The sequence below is a fragment of the Pocillopora damicornis genome, chromosome 2, assembly GCF_964200805.1.
Source record: "Pocillopora damicornis chromosome 2, jaPocDami1.2, whole genome shotgun sequence".
Classification (NCBI taxonomy): domain Eukaryota; kingdom Metazoa; phylum Cnidaria; class Anthozoa; order Scleractinia; family Pocilloporidae; genus Pocillopora; species Pocillopora damicornis.
This window is the reverse complement of record NC_142671.1, coordinates 18,227,958-18,247,339: the sequence shown is the minus strand read 5'-3', so window position 1 is coordinate 18,247,339 and position 19,382 is coordinate 18,227,958. Positions and strand designations below refer to the sequence as shown.

General features: G+C 39.0%; 1 protein-coding gene, 1 non-coding gene and 1 pseudogene across 3 annotated transcripts; 2 read left to right on the top strand and 1 right to left on the bottom strand.

Annotated features, from left to right (window-relative positions):
• Positions 1-1,386: 1,386 nt before the first annotated feature.
• Positions 1,387-3,748, top strand: LOC149050155 (uncharacterized; annotated as a pseudogene). Its single transcript, XR_016183581.1, has one exon. The product of XR_016183581.1 is annotated as an uncharacterized LOC149050155 (transcript).
• A 6,502-nt stretch (positions 3,749-10,250) lies between these two features.
• On the top strand, positions 10,251-13,136 carry LOC113668289 (uncharacterized). Its single transcript, XR_016183582.1, has 2 exons — positions 10,251-10,500; positions 11,029-13,136. It is a non-coding gene; the product is annotated as an uncharacterized LOC113668289 (transcript).
• Positions 13,137-14,313: 1,177 nt separating this feature from the next.
• On the bottom strand, positions 14,314-18,447 carry LOC113681637 (potassium voltage-gated channel protein Shal). The gene is made up of 3 exons (XM_027198743.2): positions 17,090-18,447; positions 16,735-16,843; positions 14,314-15,928 (listed from the first exon to the last, which is right to left on the bottom strand). The coding sequence occupies exons 1-3, from the start codon at positions 18,301-18,303 to the stop codon at positions 15,290-15,292; spliced, it is 1,962 nt and encodes a 653-aa protein (XP_027054544.2). The 5' UTR covers positions 18,304-18,447; the 3' UTR covers positions 14,314-15,289.
• Between the last annotated feature and the right edge of the window lie 935 nt (positions 18,448-19,382).

Sequence of the window (19,382 nt, the reverse complement as noted above, 5' to 3'; positions counted from 1 at the left end):
CCGAGTGAATGAAGATTTAGATATATGAAAATTCACATATTTGCACTGCGGTGGAAAGATGAAATTAGAAGATCCTCGCAGCTAAGAACACTACTGAAACTAGTAGTTGTAAGTAGGACCTGAAAAAAATTTCAGGCCCGCACGGGATTTGAACCCATGACCTCTGCGATACCGGTGCAGCGCTCTACCAATTGAGCTAACAAGCCAACTGGGAGCTGGTCAATGAATTGGGTACAAATAAACATCCGAGTGAATGAAGATTTAGATATATGAAAATTCACATATTTGCACTGCGGTGGAAAGATGAAATTAGAAGATCCTCGCAGCTAAGAACACTACTGAAACTAGTAGTTGTAACTAGGACCTGAAAAAAAATTTCAGGCCCGTACGGGATTTGAACCCATGACCTCTGCGATACCGGTGCAGCGCTCTACCAATTGAGCTAACAAGCCAACTGGGAGCTGGTCAATGAATTGGGTACAAATAAACATCCGAGTGAATGAAGATTTAGATATATGAAAATTCACATATTTGCACTGCGGTGGAAAGATGAAATTAGAAGATCCTCGCAGCTAAGAACACTACTGAAACTAGTAGTTGTAACTAGGACCTGAAAAAAAATTTCAGGCCCGTACGGGATTTGAACCCATGACCTCTGCGATACCGGTGCAGCGCTCTACCAATTGAGCTAACAAGCCAACTGGGAGCTGGTCAATGAATTGGGTACAAATAAACATCCGAGTGAATGAAGATTTAGATATATGAAAATTCACATATTTGCACTGCGAGGATCTTCTAATTTCATCTTTCCACCGCAGTGCAAATATGTGAATTTTCATATATCTAAATCTTCATTCACTCGGATGTTTATTTGTACCCAATTCATTGACCAGCTCCCAGTTGGCTTGTTAGCTCAATTGGTAGAGCGCTACACCGGTATCGCAGAGGTCATGGGTTCAAATCCCGTACGGGCCTGAAATTTTTTTCAGGTCCTACTTACAACTACTAGTTTCAGTAGTGTTCTTAGCTGCGAGGATCTTCTAATTTCATCTTTCCACCGCAGTGCAAATATGTGAATTTTCATATATCTAAATCTTCATTCACTCGGATGTTTATTTGTACCCAATTCATTGACCAGCTCCCAGTTGGCTTGTTAGCTCAATTGGTAGAGCGCTGCACCGGTATCGCAGAGGTCATGGGTTCAAATCCCGTACGGGCCTGAAATTTTTTTTCAGGTCCTACTTACAACTACTAGTTTCAGTAGTGTTCTTAGCTGCGAGGATCTTCTAATTTCATCTTTCCACCGCAGTGCAAATATGTGAATTTTCATATATCTAAATCTTCAAAGAGTGTCTATTTCGGTGACCTCTCATAAAGAGAGTGAAACATAATCTGCATGTAGACGTCTCCAAAATGTTTGACTTTGTTTAGTTCACGCGGAACATAGGTGAACATTGATGTTCACAGTTTGAAAGAGGCCTGTCACCTGTCACAATTAATTCCTGTCGCCTAGACAAAGCGCTTTTATCTTTTATCAAGCAGGAAAATTTTCCGGACAAAGGCTTCTCAAGCACAGTTGCACTTACGCGCATTCCAGCGTCAGTTGCCCTCGCGCGGTGAAATCGATATTGCAGTTAAAAGCAGAAACATTCAACAGGAGTATATCATTTACGAGCAAAACGAGCCGCGAACTACATGCAACATAATCATGAGCTCCAAACCTTGCCGTGTTGCTCAATGGACTCCTTCTGACTACAAATTCCTTGACAAGTGGTTAGCCAACTTGATCATAGAAGTTCAAATTAAATACAAAGATAAGTTAGCGCTATTGATGGCTCTTCATCCTCCAGCTGAAGATGAAGAAACAGCTAGTGGTGAAACTCCGCCGGTAGTTGCTCACAGTACAATGGAAGACCTCGGTCTCCATCCACCCGTTCAAGAATTATTGAAAGCTATCATCTCCAACCCCGAGATCAACATGTTTTTCCATCAAATGTTCTCGCAACAGTTCAAGAATCCAGATAGTTCGAGAGGGACAAGGATCCCTTGCTGGCAACTGATGATTGTTTTAATCGACCACATCATGACTACAGCTCCAGAGTACAACAAAACCAGTTTGGTTAGTTTCCCCATCTACGCAATCCTGAACTGGCCGATGGCTACGACTGCTGGATTTGCTGCTTTCCTCAACGACAAAATCAACAGGTTGTTCAAAAGTATTCTCAACTATTGGGGAAAGTTTCTTTCCAGTTCTGCTTCTTGTTACGTATTGAATGATGATCCTCGTCACGGTTGGTTTGGTGAAGACGCAATGCAAGCAATGCCAAACTTCGACCTAGAGTTCAAATGCAAGCCCAGAGAAAAACATCATGGTTTTACATCATGGGATGATTTCTTCACCAGAGAGTTTCGTAATGGTATTCGTCCAGTAGAATCTCCAGGCGACGATTCCGTTGTTGCGAATGCCTGTGAGTCGGTGCCATATCAGATCTCTACAGCCGTGAAAAACAGGGACTTCTTCTGGATAAAGCACCAACGGTACTCATTGGACTTCATCCTAAACATGAGTGACCTTGCCAAGCAATTTTATGGTGGAACCGTCTACCAAGGGTACCTAAGTGCCACCAGTTACCACCGATGGCACAGTCCTGTGTCGGGCACTATTTACAAGACAGAACTCGTGGATGGTTCTTATTTATCTGTAACCCACGACATTCAGGATAACCCCGTACCGCCCAACATATGCATGTCACAAGGATACCTAGCCCAAGTAGCTGCCAGGGGTATTATCTACATTCAAGCTGATAATCCCGATATTGGCTTGATGTGCTTCGTGTCAATCGGTATGGCAGATGTGTCCTCCAACGAAATCACCGTTAAAGAAAAGGATAAAGTGAAGAAAGGTGACCAGCTCGGCATGTTTCACTATGGTGGGTCCACCCATCTTCTGATATTTCGCCCCGAAGTTAAAATTGAGTTCGATACGAGAGGTCAAACGCCAGGTCTGCATACCGATAATATTCTGGTGAAATCGAAAATTGCGACCGTACATCCACAATCTTAAGGATTTTGGCAAAAACATCTTGATTTTGTCAGTGTTCGGTGTGAACATGATAATTTTCTTTCTTTCCTCCTAGGAGATGTCTCTTGACAATTAGGAAATTGAATTTTTTTTTATTTTCACCTCGTCAATTGTTACTAAAGTGTTTGGCAAGAACTAAATTTAGAAATGTCCTTGCTTCGTGTCTGTGAATTGTTTAGGCCTGTTAGAATATTTTGGAACCCTTATGCGAGTCTCGTGAGCCTTGGTTTGTTATGTACTGCAAGACCACACATTTATTTTACCTTTTGAGTATTTGGTCCTCGACCGTTGTAATAGGCCTGTTGTACGATAATTGTCATCGCTGGCCGTGTTTTCGCTAGTCCTTGCTAAGAGTCCTCATGGGGAAATTTTGCTCGAGGTTTTAACCATCGAAGTTTGGAAGTTTTTCGAGCAAATCTTTTTGTGCCACAAGCATGTCTAATAATTGATGGTGTATTTTCAAACCGAAGCCTTTAATAATTTATTCTAGCATTTGTGATGGGAGTTCTTAGAAAAACTACTAACCAAAAGTTTCTTAACTCACATTTGGAGTGAAAGATATTCCCATGATTTACCGAAAGTGCGACAATAGTAAACTTAATCCTCGATGTGCACATTGCCATTTCGTTGATTTCCGATATGTAGAAATAAAGTACTGCAAGAGTATCAAGGGCTTAAATGTTTTGCTTTCAATTTTTCTTGTTAAAAACATCACATTCCACACAATACCTCACCTGGAGAACAAATTCTAGCCTCGAGCGAACCTATTCGTACATTTTTAGTAACACAATTGTCAATGTGTGCTAACCCAACCGTTCAAACAATAGACCAAAATCAATGAGACTGGCTTGAATAAGTGCTGTGGGATTTCAAAGGTGTTCTTTGATATATACATATCTATTTCTATATTATATAGAAACCTTCTTTGGGCCCAAGCCAGGAATTTAAGCTTTAGTTTTGTAAGAGATTTTCAAAATGGCCTAAACATTGCGCTGTAGTAAGTCAAGCCTAACAACTTCTGCCAAATGAAATTAATAAGTCATCATCATAGGCTTAGTATCTTAAAAGAGAACCCCATTGAATTCGAACAGTTTTAGTAATCTGATTTTGCATCGCGCATAATCCCTTGGGGGATACGGCATTATACAAATATTTTAAGACTGACTACAGCAATATGCAGCTTTCGAAAAAGAAGAAATTCCAGTCCTTCATACACAGAAAATGTTGTAACCAGTGCAACACTGGCTATGTTTGCAGATGACTCTAAATGTCACAAGGTTACTAACCACCATTCTGATTACTTGCATCTGCAGCAAGATTTAGACGCGCTTTCAAATTGGTCTTTGTGTAATGAGTTGTTTTTTCAGCCTACTGAGTGCAGCAATTTGAGGATTTCTAGGAAGCGCCTTAGTCCTCCTCGCACCTATGTTTTAAATGGTATTAATGTGGAGGTTGTCACAGCCGAAAAAGATCTAAGTGTTATGATTGCAAATGACACCTCTTAGAAAGATCACTTAGTCATGATTGTAGCTAAAGCTAAAAGGATGCTTGGTTTTCTCAAAAGGAACTGCGCTGGTATTGTTGGTAGTACGGTGCTTTTGCGTCTTTACTGCTCTTTAGTGCGCTCTCATTTTTGTTTTTGCTCTCAGTTATGGGCCCCTCAGTCAAGTACCAGCAATTTAATCCTTGTTGAAAACATACAAAGGAGAGCTACTCGTTTTATCTTAAAGAATAGTAACCTATGTTATAAGGCTCATTTAATCAAGCTTAAGTTACTACCACTAAGTTACTGGTTAGAATATCTTGACTTGGTTTTCTTATTTAAGTGCCTTCATTGGCTTATAGATTATTAATTATATTAATAATAATATTTAATAATATTTAATAATAATAGTTTAATAATAATTTAATAATAATATTTAATAATAATTATTATTATTAGAAGTTATTACCGCTAAGTTACTGGTTAGAATATCTTGACTTGGTTTTCTTTTTTAAGTGCCTTCATGGGCTTATAGATTATTAATTATATTAATAATAATATTTAATAATATTTAATAATAATAGTTTAATAATAATTTAATAATAATATTTAATAATAATTATTATTATTAGAAGTTATTACCGCTAAGTTACTGGTTAGAATATCTTGACTTAGTTTTCTTTTTTAAGTGCCTTCATGGGCTTATAGATTATTAATTATATTAATAATAATACTTAATAATATTTAATAATAATAATTTAATAATAATTTAATAATAATATTTGATAATAATTATTATTATTAGAAGTTATTACCGCTAAGTTACTGATTAGAACATCTTGACTTAATTTTCTTTTTTAAGCGCCTTCATGGGCTTATAGATTTCACTCATGAATTTAGTTATTATTTTTCTTTTCTGAAGGGCAACACGCGCCGTGCTTCATCTGGGCTGCATTTAAAGTTAAATGCCTGTCGTACGTCTTCCTTTCGGGACTTCTACTTCAATAGAATAACTTGCATAACAATCAGCTGTACTTCTAGAAGAGGTGCCAGTTTTCAAATTCCTGAACTCCCCTTTACCTGGCGGCTATTGTCGTTGCTTAGCCCAATCCTTGTCTTTCCTGTGTATTCGACAAGATGAGAACCTGAGTAACCTGAACGTTCCTGGACGTGATTAACAACAGTGCACCGATATTTGTTTCAAAGGAAACTATAGGCTTACATAGAGATAAGGTTTTCCTACGCCTGTAAGGAAACCGAAGTAGTTGCTTAGTCACCACCGAAGAAAAAAATTGATCAGCTAACGGAAGATCTCAAGCTACTGAAGGGAAGGAAATATCGAGCGGAAAGACAGACAGACAGACACGCGAAATAAAGACAGATGGACTGATGGAGAGGCGTAAGGATGGACTGGCTTAAGGACGGCAGAACGGACGGATGGATGGAGGGATGAAGCCGTGGATGGGTGGATTAACATAAAGACGATTGAATAAATGGGCGGACAAAAAAGATAAATGGACTTTTGCGCAGGTAAACGAACCACTAAGATATAGTATTACGATTGAGTACTTAGCTGGCTGTAGCTTGGTCGCAAAATTCTTCAACTGAAAATCTAAAACCCTTGAGCTCCAAGATCTCATTAGTTATTCTCCTTACTTTCTGCTACACAATTTTTATGATGTCTGTTTGGAGAATTTGGTAATGGCACAATTAAATATCCCCTAATTGATATTTTTGTCTATTCTCATCACTTCTAGGCTTGATATTGTCTTGATATTTAGCCTAGCTGGTGGTCTGCGGTTTTGGGGGCAGAGAGAAAAACCGCAGACCACCGGCAACGTAAGCTACTTGATATTGAGAGGTGAAGGGTTAAAAAAAAATGAAGAAAATTCAGCCATATAATATTACATTGACCTAAATCAATGAAAAAATCCTGCAAAAATCACAAGCTGAAGATAACGTACGACTTGAATGTGTTTTAAAATGTTCTGGGAACTTGAAGAAACATACTGTCACCATCCAGGGGGGGAGGGGAGGGTGAAGGTATAGCTACTATTAACGCGCCATAAGTTTAATGATTGTCCTTTGCGTGCGTATAACTTTTCCCGCCCCTTCTTTCTTATGTGAGTTTAAAAGCGTTGTTTTCTCTCAGTTTTAAGGCTTTATAACCGACATGTCCCTTTCGATTGATTTTTGTGACATTAGCTTGATGGACCTTTGAACAAAAGTTATTCGGATGTTAGATTTAAAAGTTTTGTGGACATTGGATGCAGTTAACTTGTTTATTAATCGATTTGTTGTAGAAAAGCGAGTCTATCCTAAGTTAATGCATAAAGGGGGTAAGTTTCTAAAGAAACTGTGGTGCTGCTTCGGTGGGAGAGTATAGCAGGGTGATTTAGGATTATCAACTAAGTTGATAACGTAAATTAGCCACCTTAAAGAGTTCAAAAGCGTTTAAACTCTTTACGGTGGCCAATTTACGCCATCAAGTCAGCTGATCGGTCAATGACAATCCGAGTAGCTAAAGGTCTTAAAGAGAAGAGTGAAGTGAAGTTAATGGAAGTGGAATTGTGTTAGAGAACAGTGACTAGAGAAGACTGAAAAGACAGGCCGAGAGCCCCTGGTGCATTATTCTTTGGCAAAGTGTGGTACTGCAGCTAGTTTCCCCGTCATTACTGGGATACTTGTGATAGCCCAGTCATAAAATGCCTTTGTTTTTTTGTCGTCTTTTTTTTTTCCTCCGCCACAAAATGGAAAAATTGCGCAATGGTACCCAGTGGTCATTGGGCCCTCAACACCATGACAACTAACTGTGATCCAATGAGGTGTTCACATACTGACACGCGTGTTATCTTGATAATGATTGACGTTGTCATGCATGGACAGGGCTGGGTCACATGACGAGCATGAGATTTTTGCTTATTAAACTCTTTTGTCAATCGATTTGTATTTCAACCTGTTTGGATTACGATCACCTGTAACATTATTGCGCAAACGCCCAAAATATCTACAGACGCATACACAAGTCGTATTGTTCACACTAAAAGATGTTATTGAGCGGTAATTTTAGAACGGATTGGGTCGCGAACGCTTGAAAGCCATGAAAGCCTTGAATGCCTTCTATGCCTTGTATGCCAATGTCTTAGTTGAAAAAAAGTGCACTTGTTGTAAAAAGCAAAATCTGAAATCTGAAACCAAGCTGCATATACTCTATGCAACCTATTGAATAACACTACTACCGTGAGACTGAAGAACAAAACTCTAATGGTGCAAACTGCTTGTGAAGAAAGACGCCATGTGGGATTCACTTGATGCCGGGGAACGTAGCTACGATAACAGTGCGAGTGGTATTAATTTCACGATCAGAAAGGTGAATCTTATGTTTGTTTTCATTGTAGTTGTATGGATATTCTTTTTTAATAAATACATGATCCAAAACCCCGGTTTTTTGTGTTTTTTGTGTTTTATGTTATTATGTTAAGTATTGTTTACGCAATTATAGGCGGCCCAAGCACGCGCCTCGAGAAAAAGCCAATGATTAATTCATGAACGCGTCACGCATTGTGTGACTCGGTGTTAAGTTACAAGAGGAACCGATGAAAATTTGAACACGTTACAAGGAATAGTATAAGGAACGAAATATGGTCGATTTGCAACGATAAATATTTCGAAATATAAACATTTTTCTCGTAAAATCAATAGAGCTTACTCTTACCCTGTGTATCCGTTGTAGTTTCTGACAATTTCTGCCGTTTTAAGCTTGCTTTACCATCACTGTTATTCTCGTCATCTACTTTTATTACGTTGGTAAAATCGGTACAGACATCACATCAACCAACTCGCGCACAAAGTAAGAAGACTATATTGAAGGCTTGAAATTACACTATGATCGGTTTTCATCAAGAAATGGGCCAGGAATATTCCACAATAGTGCAAATAATCGTGAAGGCTGATCGCGAAAAAGCGATTGCGAGACGCACGGTAAGCTGTAAGATGACATGTTATTTTATACCAGACGTAAAAACTCAGATTCTCAGTCTGCGTTTTGTACCCTATCTGCAGTCTGCAGTCTATATTTTGTATCCGATCTGCAGTCTATATTTTGTATCCGGTCTGCAGTCTATATTTTGTATCCGGTCTGCTGTCTATATTTTGTATCCGGTCTGCAGTCTGCTGTCCGCATTTTGTATTAACAGGTATCCGTGGCACCAATACAGTTTATTTTTGGTTACATTTATTCGCACAAAACCGATAATCTACCACAAAATACCTGTGTGTGAGGTAATTAGACATTTTCGTTCTTTTCCGCGTTAATACTTTTCTTTCCTTATGTAAGAATGTAGACTACTTACAATGTTTCAAGTAATCCACCCACTCTTGCATGCATAGCATGCCTGTGTTTTGAAATAGGTGTAAGCCCTTGGCCAGACTTGAGCTCACTATTTCAGTATACTAGTCCGACACCCGTAGTATCACTACACTTGATTCCAAGGATCCAGTACCATCCAGTTATCCCAGTTACCCTGCTCACAGGGTCTAGTTGCATCTCAAATTCCCTTGATAACCATAGCTTAATTTGAAAAAAGTTGCAGTCATGATAGAAAGTCTCAGAGATCAAATTTTGGTCCGTACATTTATGAAACCTTTTCCAATGAAACTAGTTTCAGGGCCTAAAGGTAAATACTTGCTAACAACGTTAGATAAGCTTCCCTGCCCGCCATTACGAGACTTAAAGGTAAAGGAGTTAAGAAGACAAAGCATGTTGTGATTATGTATCATTTCCGAGGGCTCCCTCAGAAAATTTTCGTAATTTATTTTATTTTTCTTAAAGGACTCTTTTAAAGAATTTTTTTTTAAAATTATATCAAAAAGTTCTATCACGCTTTCAAAAAGTTCAAAATACACCTAGTTGGCCGTTGTCCCTCCTCCACGTAAAACAATGCAAAATAATGCAACTTCGCCAACTTCGCACGCCATAACGCGATGCAATCCCCCTTTTAAATTTTGTGTGTCAGCAGCTGATCCTTTTATCTTTTTGAAAATATGAATATCTTGTTATTTTGTTACGTTTGAGTCTGCTTGGTAACCCGTTGAAATAATGTATTTTACGTTTGTTTCGCAGAGCTAAAATAAACGTCAACTTTAATGGCCTATAAAAAGGTATGCCATATATATTACAAATCATGATATACATTACCTCAAAGCTTTATCCGTGTGGTTTCATTCCTTTAATTTTTTATCGTGGCCCGCCATAGGAAGCGCGTCAGGGTTAAAGACAGTTGGGGGTTGTTGTGACAAAAATGCAATGCGAACTGCTAAACAGCCATCACGGCCTATTTAAAGGCCTATAAAAAGGTCTAGTATAAATATTTGCAAATCATAATATACATCATCTTAAAGCTTTATCCTTGTAGTTTGATACAACAAATTTTCTTTTTTCAAATAGGACTCGCCTAAAGCACGCTACATTTAACATAACGGATGCTGAACAATACAAAACAAGACGATCTAAAATTTTGTTAGCCCGGCTTTTTAGAAGGAAATAAGTACCGCAATTCCATTCCGTGACTATCATAGATATAAATCTGTTCGACGCGACACGAGATTATTATATCAATACTGGTCGGCTCTCTATTGAAGCTCATTATGGTTCCTAAAGATATTAAGCTCTTGACCTTTTTTGTTACTTTCATCCAAATACGTGCAGGTCTCGATGCCGATTGAGCTGTAGGTTTGATTCCTGACTTGGACTCAGAAATATTCTGACTAATTAATAGCTCGGAGGATACCTCCAAATTTCAATCAGTTCGTCCAGTCTACGCAATATTTTCGTGCTGTTTTAACTGTTGGGTTTGCAGAAACAAAAAGGCTTTGATATGCTAATGTCTAAACTGACATTGACTGACGATGCTTGGACTGAAGATAATCTTATCAGGTGCGCTAAGAAACTAAGCTTTTTCTTCTTATGAAGGTGTTGTTTGGAATGTGATGTTGTTGGAGGGAACGTTTGCAAAGGATATTTCGATATCTCACCGCTTTGATTCTCCATCAACCCTAATGTGGTAAAGCAGGAGTTAAACAAGCGTCATATTGCGTTTAGGCGGGAATTAATCGTATCTTATCGTCCCAATTAATATAATTTGAATGTGATCTTTAAATCAGGTTGACATTTATGTTATGGTCCATGGACTACAGAGGAACATTGAAAGCCAAATGTTCTTCCTCAGGATAAATTGTCTAAGGCCAAATCCCACAATGATCCAAACAAAGACACACATCTCTGATATTCAAACAGACAACAAAGACCGTCCATTTCGGTGAATCACTTGAACCCATTGCAATCTGAAGTCACGAAAAAATAACCCCTCAGAAAGTAAGCGTAGCACGGCAATTTCCTTATTCCTGTATAATCTGATAAGATAATCTGCACGTTGACGTCTCCAAACTGTTTTCCTTTGTTTAGTTCACGCGGAACCTAGGATGAGGCTTTCACACTGGGATATTGCCAACAGAGGCCGACCCTCAATAACCTGTTAATTGTCACGGTATGAAAGAGGCCTGTCATCTGAACAAGGCGCTTTCATCCTTTATCAGGCAGGAAAAATTTCCTGACAAGGGCTTCTCAAGCACAGTTGCACGCACACGCATTCCAGTGTCAGTCGCGCTTGCGCGATGAAATCTATATTGCAGTTAAAAACAGACACATTCAACAGAAGTATATTATTTACGAGCAAAACGAGCCGCACACTTCGTGCAACATAATCATGAGCTCGAAACCTTACCGTATTGGTCAATGGATTCCTTCTGACCAGAAAGTTCTTGACAAATGGTTAGACAACTTGATCACAGAAGTCAAAAGTAAATCCAAAGATAAGTTGGCGTTATTGATGGCTCTTCATTCGCCGGCTGAAGATGAAGAGACGGCTAGAGGTGGAAATCAGCTAGCAGTTGCTCACGGTACAGAGGAAGACCTCTTTCTCCATCCGCCGGTTCAAGAATTATTGAAAGCTATCATCTCCGATCCCGAGATCAACATGTTTTTCCATCAGATGTTCTGGCAACAGTACAAGAATCCAGATAGTTCGAAAGGGACGAGGATCCCTTGCTGGCAACTGATGATTATTTTAATCGACTACATCATGACAACAGCTCCAGAGTACAACAAAACTGGTTTGGTTGGCTTCCCCATTAATGTAATCCTGAACTGGCCGATGGCCACGACTGCTGGATTTGCTGCTTTTCTCAACGACAAAGTCAACAGGTTGTTCAAAAGTATTCTCAACTATTGGGGAAAGTTTCTTTCCAGTTCTGCCTCTTGTTACGTGTTGACTGATGATCCTCGTCATGGTTGGTTTGGTGAAGACCCAATGCAAGCAATGTCAGACTTCGACAAAGATTTCAAATGCAAGCCTAATGAAAAACATCATGGTTTTACATCATGGGATGATTTCTTCACCAGAGAGTTTCGTGATAACCATCGTCCAGTAACATCTCCGGACGACGATTCCATCGTTGCGAATGCTTGTGAGTCGGCGCCATATCAAATCTCTCAAGCCGTGAAAAAGAGGGACTTCTTCTGGATAAAGCACCAACGATACTCATTGGACTTCCTCCTAAACATGAGTGACCTTGCCAAGCAATTTCATGGTGGAACCGTCTACCAAGCGTTCCTAAGTGCCACTAGTTATCACCGATGGCACAGTCCTGTGTCGGGCACTATTTACAGGACAGAACTCATAGATGGTTCTTATTATTCTGCGACCCACAACATCCAGGATGACCCTGCATCACCCAACATGTCACAAGGATACCTAGCCCAAGTAGCTGCCAGAGGTATTATCTACATTCAAGCTGACAATCCCGACATTGGCTTGATGTGCTTCGTATCAATCGGTATGTCAGAAGTGTCCTCCGACGAAATCACCGTTAAAGAAAAGGATAAAGTGAAGAAAGGTGACCAGCTCGGCATGTTTCACTTTGGCGGCTCCACGCATCTACTGATATTCCGCCCAGAAGTAAATGTCCTGTTTGATACGAGAAATCAAACGCCAGGTCTGGATGCCGAAAATATTTCAGTTAAGTCGAAAATTGCGACCGTACGTCCAGCAGGCAAATAGAAGCGGTGAGGATTTTGATAAACATTGCACTTAAGTGTGCTTTAGATGCTAATACCCTGATCTCATAGGAGAAACTGGAATTTAAATAGGTTTGAGGATGCAAAAAGAAATGTTCTTTCATTTATGGTTATAGATTTTCTGTCTGGAACAAATTCAGTTTGTTATAGATAGTTCAGCTGGTGTCACCTAGTATCTTAGCCATGGACAATTTAGAAAAAATCAAGAGACTTGAGATGAAATTTAAATTTGCAGTGTGGACTCTTTGAGTCAAAATCGGAAGGCAAGTTGTTTAAATACAACTCGTGGCAGGAGGAAATATGATTGATGATATATTTTCAAAACGAAGTAATAGATCGAGCACATTCTCAATGGTTGGATCACTTAGCCATTTCCCTGTTGTCGTGGCATGTGCGACGCAGATTCTTAATTCAAGAATAAAAAAATCTTAAATTTTTTGGTTTTTTGTAATTTACTAAATATCCTGGCTTTATGGGAAAATAAGGAACAGAAAAGGGTGTGTAATTACCGTTAACAAAATCGCTACTCAGTTTTGATCGACAAGATAGACGAAAAGTGATTTTAACTTGACCATAATGTCTTATAACTAAACCAATCTAACCATATCGGATGGGGAATAAATCAGCCGTTGAAATTTAACTTTTATAGCCAACTGTTAGACTTTCCATATTCTAATTTACCACTTCGATGATTCCTTCATTAATAATTCAAATAAAGCGATGTCCTATTTTTCCCTTAAGCTTCCAGTGGTTCGTGGATCGTCAGTGAAATAAATGTCAACCTGATTTAAAGTTCACATTCAAAATACATTGAGACAGTAAGATACGATTAATTCCTACCCAAACGCAATATAAACAAGAGTTCTATCACATCTTAGAATAAGTAGACTTATTCCAATTCTTGAAACTGTAACGCTTATGACGCTTGTTTAACTCCTGTTTTACCACGTTAGGTTTACGCGAGGCCCATTTAAGGCCGGATTTTAACTAACTGATTGACATTTCACTTCCGAATTGTCTTGTCCATAAAAAAATTGAAGAGGTCAATTTCAGGTGACGTTGACTGAATAAGATCGGACGACAATGCTTTCTTTATTTGTTACCTTACAACAATTAGGTCATTTCTAGTGGGATTTCGAGACAGAAACCTCTTTGGGTTGATGTTGTTGATTAATGTTTTAAACTTATATCAAACTACCTTAAAACATTAGTTAAATCATTGGCAGCGAGTTCTTTCATTTTCGTGAGCTTTTCATAGTAGGGTACACACATTCTCGAAAAGCTGGTGTCCATTAACTCTCTAAAAATAACGCAGCGAATCAATCTAGTTTGTCATCAGATCCTTCATATGTCAACGCGGGAGATTCTAGTGATGGCTATTCATAGGAGTTGCCGCGTTTCAACCGAAAACAGCTAGTAAAGTGTTTGTTAGAAAACATTAACCGCGTAGACCAAAACTGGTTCCGATTGAGAAGGCTGATCCCAAAAGAAAATAGCCTCACTTGTAATCAAAGCGTACGCCAGACAGCCACTCGTAAGCTACGTTTGACCCTTCTAAACTTTTTTAGGGTCTCATATCCCCGGTGAGATATATTTGGTGAGCTTTAAACAGCACAGGCATTACAGTTACTTTAATATAAAAAGAGACTGCTTCCAATCTTTATGATCATTATTTTCCGCCTAGATCTCTAAACTGCTACATCTCAAATTGGATAATAGAGTGCGAAAATATTAGGACAAAATATCTTGGGCACTGGGAAGATATTTAAAGGTCAAACCATCAAATAATTACAGTAGTCTAGTACACAGACCTCCCCTTGCTTCTGATACATGGGTTCGAGATTACCTTACGACACAACAATTATAATCTGAGCTACTTTTTTCTGCGCACTAAGATGAGTGGTGAATATTAGCGGACACTACTTCTTCCTAGAATAGTAAAGTTCATTTTCGAAGTGTAATTTATCAAAAAGGGAGGGAAATTATTCTGTTTGTATCAGCGGAGAATCCATCATTCTATGCGAGTTTCAAAATGATTTACATAGATCATAGGAATTCTCCACAAGAAATCGAGAGCGAACTACTCAAGTTTTATAAGACTCCATATGAGATGGTATGTTGAAGCTCACTGAATTCGATGAAGCGAAGTAAGACAAATAATAAATATTTCTTTATCATATGACCTGAAACTACAATCGTTCAATGTTCAACTAAAAGGCAGTAGAGCTAGTCAAGAAAAAATAATGGCTAATTAAATAGCTTTTCTGTCGCTTACTAGGCAATGTAGGTAACTGTGGCCATAAATTCAGTTCTCTTTACTGACAGGTTTTCTCTTTATAGTGGTTAGTCAACGTTTTCCACACCAGCTTGAACGTAAATCGCTTGAGGATTTTAAGAAAGGACTGTTAATTCTCTTTCCTTTTGGTTTGATAGGCGCTTTTAAAGCATTTTTCTAAATAACGAGCTGGTTAAAATCTAAGATTTACCTAAGGCCACAAAATTGTAGTAGAAAGCAAGAGAGGCGAGTTGGTTGATTCATTTTCAGCTCATTCTCAAAGTGAGCGCTGCACCACTCAATATCGCTAACGCCTTATGTTAAGTCCCCAACGCTGTGATAATTCCGGGGGGTTACAACTGGAAATTGCTGTTGACGCAAGTTTTTCATGGAAAAAGCTTCTTTGTCATCTTTTTTGTCATCAATGAAAGACTTGTAACGTGTACTTCGACCAACTCCATCTTCGTGGCTTGGAATAACTTGGCGAAAATCCGGGAGATACTGAGAGGAACGTGGAGATTCTGTAAATATGCCATCGCCCACACTAGCTGAAACTTTCCCGTTACCAAACCAGCTTTTACGCTTTTGAGGTGCAACGGTCGAAGGCATAATTACATTGCCATTCCCACTGAAATCTGAAGTTTCAGGTTCTTTGATTGTTGGCATGCCTACCCTCATAACAAGGAAATCTTCGGAACCGGAATTAGAGGAACTTGTATTACTCTCGCAGGAACGGCTGGAGGAGGCGCCAGTTTCCACATTCAAAGATGTTGTGCAAGAGTCATGGAGATCATTTACTCGACGCGTACGAGATTTCCTCTTATTTTTGCCTCCTCTTCTCGCGAGAGTCTTGTCTTCGCTTGAACCAATTCTTCCTAACGAAGGCAGAGATGCCACCAGCCTCTCTGTGACACCATCTTTCTTGGGCTTTCCTTTTCTTTGGCATTCATACAACTAGAAAAGATTAGGAGAGTAACTTGAACGTTCAAAATTAATACACAAGTATTATGCCAGTATTTTTCTCTGATATACTTTTTTATGATAGATAGAGAACAATAGACTTATAAAGCAATAAGGTGTCCATCCACCACCTTCACCCTCCCTCCCCCTCCCCCTCCCCCTTACTCAGAAGATTCCTGTACTCTTCATGAACGACTGAGGTAGTCTTTCAACTACTACTGAAGGACGCCGAACCTCCTTACCAACAAACGAACGAAAAGGAATTAGTGAAAGAGGGAAAGATAAAACGGACAGACAATTGGATACGCAACTGTAAGACAGATGGACTGATGGAAAGGCAGACAGACAGACGGTCGGATAGAAGAGTGGATATATTGAGCAATTATTGGACGAGGTTAAGCATGAGAATTTCGATATACATTTTTAGAACAGTCTGCAAAAGAAGACACTTTGTGAGTTTGCAAAACTTTAAGACCACTACACGGAAAAGGGGCTTGGAAACTAGGCAAACTTTGAACTCGACCCAAGATCTACTGCAGATATTGGGTTCTCATGTCAACTTCACACGCTATTGTATATTGACTGAATGCTCTCCACCTATCAGAGTTTCATAGTAAGTCTTATGTGTAATGATGAAAAATATATGGACGCTGAACAGATGGAAGGCTGCATAGAAGATGGACTGACAGTCAGATGGGCGGTCGGGTGTGGGAATAAATGGACCGAGACAAAAAAAGAAATGAATAAATTATCATTTCCAGTAGATTTTGGGATTTCTTACATTTTTTAAGGCTCGTTACCTGTCTTTCGATAATGGGAACTGGTAAGGCTAGAAGAAGTACACCCATCAAAGCACAAGCTGCTCCTAGAAGCTTCCCACCGACCGTGCAGGGAAAGATATCACCATAACTAAAACATAAAAAGATATATGTTCTCAGTGATTGCGGTTCGTTAAGTATGCCGCCATGAAAGAATGTGCCAAACATTGTCCTAAAAATCTGGAATTGACGAGACTGATTTCCGCAAAGGAAAATTTTAACTCCTACCTTTAATAAAAGTTTGAAACATTCCCCTGAGTTCCATAAGTGACTTCTTTGATTTATTTTAATCATATTTCAACACTTGACTACTCGCTTATGGCGCATGATTACTCACCCTAGCGTTGTCATGGTGACCAAAGTGTACCAGAAAGCTGCCGGAATGCTTTTAAATTTTGTTCCTTTCTGTTCACTTTCAAAATAGTACATGATAGACGAAAATGTTATCATCAATGCTAGAAACGAGAAAAGAATTCCTCCAAGCTCCATTGCAGCGCCCTGTATTGAACGTAGGAGATTTTGAAACCTTTCAGAATACCTGGCCAGCTTAGTCACTCGAAAGACTCTAAACATGCGAAAGACCGTAACAACAAACCCCAGCACTGCATCGTTAGAATTGACCGCCCTTTCAACCACCGCAATGTAGTAAGGAATTATTCCCAGCAGATCAATTATATTTGATGGATCTCTCGCAAAGTCTAGTCTGTAGGGGGCAGCATACAAGCGCGCTGTAAACTCAATTGTGAAAATTGCAACGCAAAAAGAATCCAGTCCAAAAAATATATTTCTGTGTGCCTTGCCATTCGTCTGATCTGACTCGGCGGGCACTGTCTCCGCTACGATAGCAGAGATGTTCAAAAGCACTACTGCTCCAAAGAGAAACCCGAATGCCTTTGATTTTTTCGAACTCTTGCTATTGGTCAAGAGCTGCCACAATTTCTCACGGGCTGTCCACGAGTCGCGGTCTTTTTGAGGGAGTTTACTTTCCATGGTTTCTATTTGTTTCTTCTTTTCTTGTTCCTCGTCTTCTTGAATAATGTGCTCACAGCAACAATCGAACACGGAATGTTGTGGGATACCAAAGTACTTCAACTCATCCAACACAGCTTCCATACAACACACAGTTGGCGCAGGCGAGTGAAAACTTCCATGTCGATAGAAGTCGGCTATGTTCTTGAAAATAACTGGATCGCGGTCGAAAAAGTATTCCTTCCTCTCCGCATCATAGAAAACATTTTTCCTCTCGCTGCCAAGAAGCGTGTCGGGAAACTTTTCTAAGTTTTTTTTTGCAAGTTCATATTTCGTTCCCCCTACGTTCACAGTTATTCTCTCTTCCTTTGGCGTGATTGCATTTTGCTGCAACGAAGTGCCACAAGAAGCTAGCACGCGAGTTGAATTGATCAAAATACGTTCGATTAAGGTTCCATGATGAACTGTATTTCCCTTTTCCAGTCCGCTAAGTTTTTGTCGGCTCATCTTGACTTTGCCGAGATGAATCAGTTTGTGTACTACAAGGGATCTTTGAATTCTCTTATTTTCTTGCCTGTCCATTAAATCTTTATGAAACGAAACTTGTAGAACAACGAATTGTTTTTATATAGAAGATACGTCCTCTTGAAAAAATTATGTTTTTCATCGTCGGTGTCCGCCGGGTGCCCTTTATCGGTAATCTTGGCTTCTAATGCAACCTTGTGTTTTAAAAATGTATTAACTCCTTAAACACTTTTACGAACAGTGATTGGCTCGTGTACAAGTATGTAAGAACAAAGCAATAGGTATTTCTCGTCTCTGGAAAACACGCCGAAATGCAAATAGAACGACACAAAACTAAATGATTAATATTTCTGTCTTGACACATGTTTATCGATTTTATTGATAATGACTTTAACCGCAACAGGCCTACACAAGCAACGAGGAAATGTTCAAATGCACCGTTTGCTTAAAAAATGAATGGGGTGGAATGGCCAACTTATTCGAAAACTGGTCAGAAAAGATCATTAGAGCTTTCATACTCTTCAGTAATATCATTTTTAAAATTGAGCTTTTACACATTTCAATGAGAACCTTACTTTACATCCGTGAGTTCTTCATCGCCAGATTAGCTAAGTAATCTTCAAGTTCTTAAAACTTATTAATGTTACAGCTAATGAGAGTTCAACATATTTGAAATGGACTGAAAGACTAGCTGATGCTACATATTATCCCTTACAATATTTTCAACTCTAAAAGAAACTGGAACCTTTTAGGTCAACTGAGCTCCGATCTTGACTCCTTGCATGAATATTGATGTAGCCAGCTGGTGTTCAAAAACATATAAATTGTCAGTTTTGCTCGAGATCTTCCTCCAAAGTGGATTGTTTTAAATCAGTTTTACCGCAACGATGTTTATGATAGTTTTACTCAAATGTTCAAGTTTGGCTTCAGGCAAACATGCTGTGAAAGTTTTATTATTCAGTGCAATCTGCTGACCGCAGTGTGATGTTTTGGTTTTCCAGTTGGTGTGATGATAACGAGAGAAACATCGGCACGAATTAATTAAATCATTTAGCATTTTTGGTCATGATTTCCAGATGGTCATAATTTTAAATGAATATTGATTTAAGATGAAAATCTTACTCATTTTACATACA